Source organism: Coenobita brevimanus, chromosome 79 (assembly GCF_032717465.1).
Source record: "Coenobita brevimanus isolate Jiangsu-jjx chromosome 79, ASM3271746v2, whole genome shotgun sequence".
Taxonomy (NCBI): Eukaryota; Metazoa; Arthropoda; class Malacostraca; order Decapoda; family Coenobitidae; genus Coenobita; species Coenobita brevimanus.
The window spans coordinates 2,454,739-2,467,346 of record NC_137032.1 but is presented as its reverse complement, the minus strand read 5'-3'; the positions used below and the strand labels follow the sequence as shown (position 1 = coordinate 2,467,346).

Here is a 12,608-nt window from a genome sequence, read left to right as displayed (position 1 = left end):
CCATAATATCCTCTGGTGTATTTTTTATAACGTTGTAATATCGACATAGTTTCAGCAATAAAGAATACATCAGTTAGAAAGAGATGCTACAGAACCTCCAGTGCTACATGAAGTAATTTTTATATAGACTAGGCTTTAACGTGGACTGGAACAGGTTTGAGAACAGTGAAATTAACTAACAAGCACATTTCTTTGCTAATTAGGGTTGAATGATTAGGTGATAATCTGATAATGTAAGTAATTATTTCCACTGATGATAATGGCCGTGATAATGTTGCATCACTAATGTCATGGTAATTTCTCTCTCTCTCTCTCTCTCTCTCTCTCTCTCTCTCTCTCTCTCTCTCTCTCTCTCTCTCTCTCTCGGTACAGAGGGAGATGACAGTGGTCGGTTCAGTATGGGCGTGGACACAGGTTTGGTCAGTTTGGCCCGACGTCTGGACCACGAGGACCAATACCACTACTCCCTCACCGTCACCGCTACAGATGGCGTCCACACGGCGTCCACTAAGGTCAGTTCGCATCCACTAAGGTCAGTTCGCATCCACTAAGGTCAGTTCGCATCCACTAAGGTCAGTTCGCACTCATTAAGGTCAACTCGCGTCCACTAAAGTCAGTTCGCGTCTACTAAAGTTAGTTCGCATCCACTAAGGTCATCCACAAAGGTCAGTTTGCATCCACTAAGGTCAGTTCGCATCCACTAAGGTCATTTCGCGTCCAGCAGAGTCAGTTCGCATCCACTAAGGCCATCCAGTAAGGTCAGTTCGCATCCACTAAGGTCAGTTCGCATCCACTAAGGCCATCCACTAAGGTCAGTTCGCATCCACTAAGGCCATCCACTAAGGTCAGTTCGCATCCACTAAGGCCATCCACTAAGGTCAGTTCGCATCCACCAACGTCAGGTCTGTGGCGTGAAGTTATCCTCTTTTATTATCTCAGTTTTTCATTCTCATTTTTTTTCTTTTCTGGCTCTGTCGACCCTACCCAACCCTACCTTCGTGAAGTTACCCACGTATTTATCCATTTATAGCTCAGTCTGTCGTTTTCTTTTACTTTTCCTTTCCCTTTTCTGTCTGTCGGGATCCTACCTCATCGTACTGTACCTTGAAGTGGGAAAGGAGGCCTGGATGATAGTACCTTGAAGTGGGAAAGGAGGCCTGGATGATGATGATGATGATGATGATGATGATGATGATGATATTTAAGCCTTTCAGTTCAATGAGTTTTTTTTCCTTCTATCTTCAGACGATTTTCTCAGCGTTGGAAGAGACGTGGGGTTGTAACGGGGTTGATTGAGACTTTTTCTAAACCGGTTCTCACTAATGGTCCCTTTACAGCTGAATAAAATCGTCTGGAAGTAGCAACATTAATCAAAAAATACAGTCCTCGGGCTGGAGATTTTAAGGATCGTATTGCACGTGGCTTAAGTGATTTCCCAACACCTCTTGCTAGGCGATTTATTCTGGATATTACCCCTCAGTATCCGTGTTATGTTTTTGAAGCATTTATTTACTCTCGTATCAAGGCCCGTATTGTAAGTGGCTTTGACCATTTCGTAATACCTCCATCTTAGCGATTTATTCTGTACACCTTAATATCTTCTTGTATGTTATTGATGTAAACCAGACCGATACAAAAGCTTTATAAATAACACTTAAGAGAATGTGAGGTGTACTGTGCAGACTAAATCGCTAAAGAAGAGGTGCTACGAAACGGCCTATGCTGCTTTAAAGAAGGACCTTAGCGTGGTGGAATAGACATTGTGAGGTGGGGTGGAACGGAGTGGACTGGAGTGGAGTTGAGTGTGGGGTGGAGTGGGATGGAGTAGTGTTGATATGAGTAGAGTGGAATGGAGCAGGATGCAGCAGCAGTTGGCAGTGATGCTATTCATTACCACAGCCACTTCCCCCTTCGCCCTCCTACGCCGCCTGCCTTTCCTCTTCCTCTCCCCATTCTTTTCCTTCTATCTCTCTTCCCCTTTGCTTTTGCACCTTTTCCATCCATTTTCTCTTTCCCACTCGCTCAGCTTATTGTCTCATTATCCCTTGCCTTCTTCTGCTCCCTCCTCCATCGCCTTCCCTCTCTCCATCCTCCTTCTTGTTCCCCTTCTTCCCCTCTCTCCTTCGATCCTCCCTCCCCTCCCGTCCCAAATGCCAGCTGCATAAATCATCACTATTGCTCTTATGAAAACATTAGCTGACGCCTTGCCGAGTGGGGCCGAGGGGGGAGGAACACGGAATATATATCAATGTTGTATTCTCGCTGGCGTTGGAGGCTCGGTAGTATCTCTTCCTTTGCGTTTTAGTTTGCATATTACACTTCAGTATTCCCTATTACGTTATTTATATCTTTTTAATATCGACATAGTTTGCATTATTAGCAAGCAAGAGTACTCTGAGGGATATACTGGATGGTCCATGTATAACGCTCCACTTCCACTCGACAAGGCAATTTTTCGTGTGTTGTGGGAACAGCTCAGTCAGCCTTATCAGTGTCACTCCTGCATTAATTATTCATTTTATACTCACATTGCCACACCCGCGCTCCCATCAGTAGGCCGAGCCATCCTCACAACACACAAGATGCAGCCTGATAAGTTTCTGGTGGTGCTAATTAAGGACCATCTTGTATAACCTGATTTAAGGCCTTTTCTGCTCCTTCATTTACCTCTACATAGTTTACATGCCTTCCCCCCTTCCTTTCTAATATCCCTGTGTTACCAGCTCCCCTTTACAGCATTTCCTATACATCTTCACACCTAAGTTTCCGGCTGACGTCGTTTTAGTTTACTCTTTCTGATACCAGGTGATTTAATTCATCTTAACAAAGGCCTCTCAGACTGAAGGCGTGTATTAAGACCATATTATCAACCTCTGCCAGTTCGAGAAATCCATCCTAAGCTTAACCAAATCGTCTGGCGATGACAAGAAAAAAAAAGGAAAAATGTGTCCTCGGGCTCAGTGGGTTGGCTCTTAAACTTTTCTTATGCTGTCGCCTGCCAAACTGTTCTGTACATCCTGTTTTAATTCTTCATTGTATACTGTCTGCATTTTTAGGGCTGTCTTCTAGGCGACATTGGACACCACATACCACTTCTTTTTTGGCAATGAATTCTGCTTGTTACATCTCATTATCATCTCTTATGTCATTATTGCAAACACTGTCCATATTATTTCTATCATTTTATTCTTGCCATTACTAGACGATTTTATTCACCCTCCGCATCTTCTTGTACAGCTTGTGGTTGTGGTGATGGACGCCAATGACCACCGTCCAGTGTTCAGCGCCCCGCTATACGAGGCCAGTGTTACTGAAGCTGCAGCCCCGGGAACCAGTGTATTGAGTCTGCAGTGCCGCGATAGAGACCAGGTACCTCCAATCATTTCACCTTAACCTGTCCCAGATTATCGTCCTTTTGCAGCTAATCTCCCGTAGCTCAGTACCATTGAAAGACAACATTATGGCTTTAATTCTTTGCATAACACTGCGTCAGGACTAGCATCATAATCTATTGTTATTCTGTTGTTAGATCTCAGATTCAAGAAGGGAGATGGCAATTTTGAGATAGTTTAAATCACAGGAATGTTATACCTTTTCTGGATTATGTCATTTCCATAGCACCTCATCGTAATTAGCATCATAACCTAGTGTTAATCTCTTATTAGATTTCAGCGTTCAAGATGGAGAAATTGCAATTCAAGGTAAAGTTATAATAAGAGGAGTAGGGTATAATAGCTGTTCTGAAGTACATCATTTTCAGTGCACTTCTTCTTGACTAGCATCTTAATTTAGTGTTAATCAACTTTTAAATTTCGGATTCAAGATGAGAGATGCTAGTTTTAGGCCAGATTTCAGTGCCAGGAGTGTTATACCATTTCTGAATCTACACCCTTTCCATAGCACTTCTTTGTGACTAGCATCATATCTGAGCATTAATATACTATTGGAGTTTACAATTCATATTGGGTGGATGGGAATTTTAGTCCATGTTAAAGTGACGAGTATTATAGTTATTATGAATGTACATCCTTTCCATAGCACTTCCTCGTGACTAGCATATTAATATCCCTACAGTCGCCTTCTGCTGTGTACTTCACCTTGCACCACGCTCACGCCCTCGCCTCTCATGGCCTCTTCTCTCTTGACTCATCCAGTGGCGATCTTCTCGTTGCACAGCCCCTCGACAGGTGAGTGAGAGAGAGAGAGAGAGAGAGAGAGAGGTGTTGTAAATGAGTTGTAAATATTGACCTCCTAGACGTAGATAAGAGAGAGAGGGAGGGAGGGAGTTGTAAATATTCTCATTGACGTGGATAAGAGAGAGAGAGAGAGAGAGAGAGAGAGAGAGCATGACTATTAAGACCAGCTGCACACGGTAACAGTCAGAACGTGCATAAAAGAAAAGAAGGAAAATATGTAAGAAGTATCAGGGAAAAAGCGCTCATCGTCTGTATCATCTTTGCCATCATCATCATCATCATCATCATCATCATCATCATCATCCTAACCCCTGTTTCGTACCCAAAGATGGAGTGAGGTAATATTCTATTGTTAATCAATTGTTATAACTCAGTAATGAAGATGGAGAGGTGGCAATTTTGGCCAAGTAAGAGTAAAAGGGGTATATATGTGTTTAGACTGCATCCCATATTTCAGAGTTTAGTTAGCAACGATACAGAAAAGTTGGACATATTTATCATTAATGTTTCGACACAATAGGAAAAAAAAAACTTAGGGCTCGTCCACAATCATCGCTTTCTCAGTTTTGATAATATGGCTCTATGTATGCGTCTAATTGTATACATATGTGTGTACATACAGGGAGGTGTGTGGCGTACATGAGCTGACAGTTAGTTGCCGAGACCGAGGACGTCGAGAGAATGCCGATTTCGCCAGGGTGTCGGTGACGGTGACTGACTCCAACGACCACCACCCAGCCTTCCTCGAGTCCACCATCACTGCAAAGGTTATACGACTCTCTCTCTCTCTCTCTCTCTCTCTCTCTCTCTCTCACATCACCACTTTGGCACTTGTAGCCTATCCAATATCGGGACAGAGTTAATCACGGCTCACTTTTTTCTTTTTACTTCAATTTCACACATCAGCACTTCATCGCTAACACTCACGGTCGTCCTAGAGCTCGCCATCACCGCTAATGCAAGTGCTTTCTCTTATTTTCACATGTCACCACTTTTGCACTTATACCCACCGTGTTCCTAGGGTTCACGATCACCACTACGATAAGGACACATGATCAGAAAAGTATCGCGGAGAAGGGGTATAGTGATGTCCTAAATAATCAACACAGCTCATGATGATGATTCAAGATGCCTAATTTGTTTTCATATTAGCAGTCATAAAGTCACAGCAATTACAGATAATGACTTGGACGGTGCTAATAACTCACGCGGTGCAAATAACCCAGCGGTGTAAATAACCCCGGATGGTGCAAATAACGTCTTTGTTTTGGTCGTTCAGGTGAGCGTAGGGGCGGCAGCGGGAACGGCAGTAACGAGAGTCCTGGCCATCGACTTGGATAAGGCGGAGAACGGCAGACTGTCGTACTCCATTGTTGAGGGTGAGTATCAGTTTATTATTGTGATTATCATTATTATTATTATTATTATTGAGAGAGAGAGAACGTGTATGTGTGTGTGAAGATTATAACTCAGTTTTTATCCGATTTCAAGAAATCCTGGTGAAAGGGTTGAAGGATAGCCAAAGAATAGGTTAAATGTTTTTGAGAGTAAAACGTCAAAGGTCGCGTCAGGGCTAGGTCAAAGTTTGACTTAACAAGGTCAACTTAACCCGTTTTTATCTGATTTAGACCAAATTTGGTGGAAATGTTGAGGGTAAGGCAAGAACGACGGAATTACGTTTTGAGAATAATCAGATCAAGGTCACAGGATAAGGTCAAACTTCGACCCATGTGTCTCAGTGTGGCTATGATAACTAAAACAGCATTGATCTGATTTGGACCAAACTTGGTGAAAGGATTGAGAATCAGGCAAGTTGATACACACACACACACACACACACGCACACGCGCACACACACACACACACACACACACACACACACACACAGCTTCCTTGATAAGGGAACAGGTGAAAGTAGAGGATGCAATCACTATAGTCAAAAAGTATAAACGGCTGTCAGCAGGTCAGGTCCTCTGTAGAACATATAGTAGATGGATAGCCAGGGTATCTGAATGGCAACCCAGAGATGGGGTGAGAGGAAGAAGCAGACGGAGGACCAGATGGTGAGACGAGATTCTGAGAATCGCAGAGATTGAGTGGAAAAGGCAAACAGCCAATAGGTCAGAGTGGAAAAACAGTGGGCAAAGACATTGTCCTACAGAGAATATACTCAGACATGATGATGATGATAAAGGGATATTCTTGGGGAAGGCTTTGGCTGGGTAAAGTTTGGGGTGACGTAAATACTGAGTAACTAGAGCGTCAAGTCTCGTCCCTAGAAACTGGCCAAGAAATAAATATGGTTATACTAGTTAACGCTGACTGCTGATATGAATGCTTACAAACTCCAACTATGCACTTTTTCACTTAACTGGACCTAAAATTGCCATTTCTGCATTTTGAATGCTTAGCTGTAACAACAGATAAACACTGGAATATGGTGCTAGTCTCGAAAAAGTGCTGTATGAAACATATAGGTCTGTGGGGAAGTTTGTTCTGCTGTTGAGCTATCTGAAAGATACTGCAGAGGAATGAAAATCTGTGTGTGTGCTGTGTGTGTGTGTGTGTGTGTGTGTGTGTGTGTGTGTGTGTGTGTCTGTCTGTCTGTCTGTCTGTGTGTATCAACTTGCCTATAACGATAAACATGTTTTTTGATATTATACTGAGTCATTAACAGTTTAAGCTATGTCTTATACTGTATTTCTTTTTTTCCATTTATTTAAGAACTATTTTTTAATTGTAGGATATTTTGATGTTGATAATGCAAGCAGTGATTTTTACTATCTTACGCGCTACTCAGGAGCTTCTCACTGAAATTTGGGAATAAATCATGTATCATGACAGAATGAATTATGCTGTTGTCAATTTGTTTTTAGCTCACACAAATGGGCCACCTCGCACAACTTGAGTTCGATGAGCCTTTTTATATGAGGCTGGAACAAATCTCTTTGGTTACTTGAGTCGATTTGTATTTATCCGAAGGAAATTAACCACTGGTACAACTCGAATATTAATTCTTGATTACATGAAATTCTGAGCCTCAGTTATGAGGTAGGATTGAGTTTCCTTGGTTTTTGTAGTGGATATGCTTTCCTACGACCTAACTGGGCGACTTTCACAACTTGAAGATAAAGTCGTGTTGCATGAAATTCTATAAGCCTTTCCTATGAAACAGGAGTGAGACTCGTTGCCTACCAGTCAGGTTGACCCTCCAATCTGACTACAGCTGACTGTCAACCGAACTGAAATGGGTTAGGGATTTTCAGGCCACTTAGGACACACACATTGTACGGTATATATGAGTGCAGTGTGAATTCTATTCCTCCCTGGTTTTTCCTTCTGATTATGAGAATTAATTACCCTCGTGCATCGATAGGTATTAGGGTGGTCTTCTAGGTTGCTTGAGAAATTTTGTAACACTTCATTCACAGCTAGGTATTTTGAGCTGTACACCTTCTTGTGTTGTCACTTGGAAAATTTCGTAGCATTTCATCCATAGCTAGTGAATTGGGCATTTCACCTCGGTATCCTGTTGTAAACTGTTGATGCAAGCATTGTCGACAGTAAAACTATATGAGTATAAATAGCTTTCAGGACAATGTTGGGGAATTAAATACAAAATCAGTCGCAAAAATTAGGCTTTCAAAGTCTCGTATGCTCCAAAGAAATTTGTTCTGCACATGACACTTCAGTAACTTTATGCACATTAATGTTGCAGTGTTGATATTAAAAATATAAAAGCTAATGTTGAAGCATAATAAGCAAAATAAATCGCAGTGGAAGAGGTACCACGATGCCATCTATGCCAATTAGAATATGGTACCTAATCAGTCCTAAACCTAGTGGTCTAGTGGTTAAAACATGCCAATCAGACAGACGATCTTGTACAGAGTAGGTTTGGTTCTCAATAGGTGACTGGAGGAAATGACTGGGGGTTTTACGATCACTCAGTAATGCTGGGGGGAATAGGCTGGTCATCTACCCTTAAATGTAGTGGAAAAACGTAGCCTTGCCTGGGTCTCCTACACTTCGAAGGGGTTAACAGGGGATTGATTGTTACTGTTCTGTTTTTACCTATTTCTTCTTCCTCCCTCAACAGGCAATGCTGGGGGGACTTTCAGCATGGACTCTGCATTGGGTATCATCAGCCTAACACGTGCCTTAGCCGGACCTGAGCCTAGTGAGTTCCTGCTGCTGGTGCGGGCCACGGACCATGCTAGAGTGGCCCGTGCTGCCTCTATTCCGGTCACTATCCTTGTCACATCCTGGCAGGGAGCCCCTCCGGTATGGCCTAGCACGAGCCTGGGGAAGGTGGTGGAGGTCAGCGAGTGGGCTGGTGTTGGTACGGCTGTGGTTCGGTTGTCTGCGCACTCCACCTCCCCCCTCCATTACGCCCTCACTGGGGGAGATGCTTCCAACGTGTTTGCCGTCAGTCCCGCATCAGGGGTGGTTACTCTGGCCCGCCGCCTGGACTACGAGACCTGCGCCTGGTACAACCTTAGTCTCACCGCAACTAGCCTGGTAAGAGGCACTTGTCATTCACCATCCTTACCTTTTATAAGCTGTAGTCGATTTATTTTCACCTGACGGAACAGGGACACTGCAACAGTTTAATTACTGAGAAGTGGCTGTAAGAAATTTGATAAGCTTTAGCTGTGAGGTAAGAATGGGTCATCTTGTTTCTCAGTTAGACTGATTCTCCAATCTGAACTTCATTTTACCATCATCTGCTCTCTCTCTCTCTCTCTCTCTCTCTCTCTTTATATATATATATATATATATATATATATATATATATATATATATATATATATATATATATATATATATCTATATATATAAAATATACATATATCTTCAGTGGCTCTTGCATTTGCCATACCGTACAGGCCGGATTACAACGGACGACGTGGCTTGGTGTGACTGTGCTGGATGAGAACGATTGGTGGCCAGAGTGGGAGCGCCTTACTTACCACGGCGTTGTGCTGGCTACTGCGGCGCCAGGTAGCCTTGTCATGGGTAGCCCCGTCGTACGTAGCCATTCTTACACCACTATCCGCCACCCCGTCCCTCTCACCCTCACTGCCAACGACAGAGATCAGGGCTATAATGGACGGGTCACCTACAGCATTGTGGAGAACCATATCAGCAAGTACTTCACCATCGACCAGTTCACCGGTAAGCAAGTGTGTGTGTGTGTGTGTGTGTGTGTGTGTGTGTGTGTGTGTGTGTGTGTGTGTGGAGAGAGAGAGAGAGAGAGTTGGGCTTCATTCACTGATTACCCGTCGGAGTTCAGATTGCCCGTCTCCCTTAAGAGATCTGAGGAAGTTTCATTATTCTGATTCGAAGTAAAAGTCTATCGACATCGCTATCTACCTACCTAACTATCTATTAACCTGTCAGTCAGTATACATATACAGTACAGTGATGTCTGTTGGCCTTCCTCACTCCCTACTTACCTACCTGCCTAAATACCTACCTACCTACCTGCTTAACTGAGCCTAACGCAAGTAAACTTAGCCTAACAAGAAGAGCTACCCAACTTAACCAGACTTAATAAATACCTACCTTCTCACCATAACCAAACCTTCAAACCTCACCTGGCGTAAGGATTGGTAACGTAACTTAATGTAACCTTATGTACAATAACATAACCCAACCCAGCCCACCTGACTTAACCAGATTTATCCAGACTTTACAAGACGTAACCTGTCTGCCTTAAATAACCTAATTTAGCCTTGCCTTAGTTAACCTAATCTAACCAGATCTAAAGAAACTTACCTAAAATCGTACCCAGCCTAAAATTACTTAACCCAGACTAACTTGGGTTTGGATTCGCAAACAAGATTACAATAAATTCCAGGTCATAACCATAATTTTACAGGATGAACAAAGAAAGACGAGTGCAAAATCTTCCCATGTCTCGAATTAATTTTACAAAAAAGATCTCAGTTACTACAGGAAACTTATTTAAAGCTTTTGAAAGAGTATGGCACCGTTCCGGGCTATCCAAATTATGGCCTGTCATCTTTTGTTCCTCTGATTTCCTCATATCTTAGTGACAGAAAGATGAAAGTCGATGATGTATATTCCAGTTTCCACTCGATTTATGCTGACATGCCATAAGGATGAGTTCTGACTCCAGCCATATTCCGAATTCATATGAAATAATAATCTCTTATCTGTCACCCATAATCCCATTCATTCATATGCGGATGACTCAACACTTCACAGTTCATTCACACTTAACTCCCATTCACAAAGTTTATTATCTCAAACTCACAATTCAGTACAGCAATCTCCATAAATCAAGACATATCTATGATCAATAATTGGGAACAAAATAACACTGTCTCATTTAATGCAAGGAAAACCAAATATATACAGTTTACTAATAGACAGATGTTGCCTGATTCCTATCTTACCTTCAGTGCATCTGATATTCCTATCTCTAAAAATATTGAAATTCTCGGTGTTGCACTTAACAATGCCCTCAGCTGGAACTTTCATGTCAGATCACTTGCTAAAACCGCATCAGAGAAACTTGGGTTATTGTATAGAGTCCGTAACTTCTTTACTGATGAGCAGCTTACTATAATTTAGAAGTCATGTCCTCTCTCAGCCAGAATATTGCTCATCCTTGTGGAATGGATGTGAAGAGGTTGCACTAAAACAACTAGACAAAATTCAGAAAAAAGCTGTTTGAATTGTTAATAACCCTGCTGTTACAAATGAACTACCTCCCCTACAAGTATGAAGGAATATTGCCTCCCTTGTATTAACAGATACTTTTATGGCAAATGTTAGACGAAGTTGCATTCATTGTGCCACCTTTCCATGTCTTCCCCCGCTCTACACAGGTATCTGGTAGCACTCGTGGCTGGACTGTCACACTGCCATATTGCAGAACTTCTGCTTATCATAATTCGTTTATTCACCGAACTGCATCTCTTTGGAACTCGCTTCCCCAGAGTTGTTTCCCCCCAAACTTCAACCTACGGCTGTTCAGGTCCAACTGTTAAAGATTTTTTTTTAATGAATGGAGGACACCTGTAGTCTGGTGTATGGATTAATTTCTTTTTAACATTTGTTTTTCCTGCCTCTGTTCTGTTATTTAAAAACAAGTTATATACTGGATGATCCCTCTTTAACACTCCTCTTCCACTCCGGATGATTTCCCGTGTGTTGCCGAGACGATTCAGTCAGTGTTACCAATGTCTACCGTGCATCATTTACTCATTTCCTACTCCCACTGCCACACCCACACCAGCAGAATGAGACGTCCCCACAGCAGATAAGATGCTATCAGATGAATTTCTATTGAAGTGCTGTGTACGGACCACCCTGTATGTTTCCTGCAGGAAAGACAAGGATTTGAACGAGTAGAATCTCCCCCATGTCTCAAGTTCTTCCTGGAAAAACAGACCTAAATTAAGAGAGGGAATCTACAGCAGATGTTTCAGAATTTCACCCCAGATCTCCCCCAACAGGAGCAGTACGCGTGTCTGGTGATCTGGAGGAAGTGGCTGGGGAAGATATTGAGTTCAGCGTGTGGGCAAGCGATGGTGGGGACCCGAAGCGTGAATGTGTCGCCCCCGCCACCGTCGTCGTCAGCGTGAAGAACGTGAAGTCAGCCCCGGAAGCCTTCCTTCAGACACACTTCAATGCCACCCTTTATTTACCTACTTTTCCTGGAGTTAGAGTTATCTGTCCAGCCCGCGACGAGGTTTCCCATCAACTCACCTACTCCATCATCGCCGGGGATGACAAGAAAAGGTTTGGTTTTGACCCTGAGAGCAAGTGTGTCACAGTGCGCGATCAGCTGGACTTGAAGTCTCACTACAATCTGACGATGCAGGCTACCGATTGGTCATCATCCACCACAGCTACGGTGCAAATATCCGTTCAAGATGACCCGCTGTCTACCATAATGTTCACCAAGGACAAATACTTTGCCAGTGTACAGGAGAATACGACTAAGGAGATGAACGTTGTGGTTCTTGGCGTGAAGGGTCAGCCACTCAACCACCACGTCCACTACACCCTCCTCAACCCCAGCAGCCTGTTCGTTATTCACCCAACAGGCGGCGTTATCAAAACCACAGGTAGACCCTTCGACCGTGAGGCTCAGGACCACTACACTTTGGTGGTGCAGGTGGGTAACAGTTAATGGTAATTTTGCTTCCTTTCGAGGCTAATATATTTTGCTCACATCACCTCATTTATAGGAACCAGCCCAGTATCTGATGAAATAAAGAGAGTAGTGAGCACAGTCTTTGCTTCTGTACATTATTGGTTATCTCATGGAGCAAATTTACTTTCTTCTCAAAAAATATAGCATATTATTTTAATTACACGAAAATGTGTATAAAGATCTTGATGTAAATAAACCAGTTACTTTGTGCAATGTGG

At 42.8% G+C, this 12,608-nt stretch overlaps 1 protein-coding gene across 1 annotated transcript in view; it reads left to right on the top strand.

Annotated features, from left to right (window-relative positions):
• Positions 1-12,608, top strand: part of LOC145408967 (fat-like cadherin-related tumor suppressor homolog) — a 335,831-nt gene that overhangs the window by 213,699 nt on the left and 109,524 nt on the right. Inside the window, exons 8-15 of the mRNA XM_080279544.1 lie at positions 373-512; positions 3,238-3,369; positions 4,075-4,187; positions 4,819-4,963; positions 5,476-5,575; positions 8,296-8,717; positions 9,086-9,374; positions 11,687-12,351. Coding sequence (XP_080135670.1) covers positions 373-512; positions 3,238-3,369; positions 4,075-4,187; positions 4,819-4,963; positions 5,476-5,575; positions 8,296-8,717; positions 9,086-9,374; positions 11,687-12,351 — 2,006 coding nt within the window. The remainder of the gene's footprint in view (positions 1-372; positions 513-3,237; positions 3,370-4,074; positions 4,188-4,818; positions 4,964-5,475; positions 5,576-8,295; positions 8,718-9,085; positions 9,375-11,686; positions 12,352-12,608) is intronic.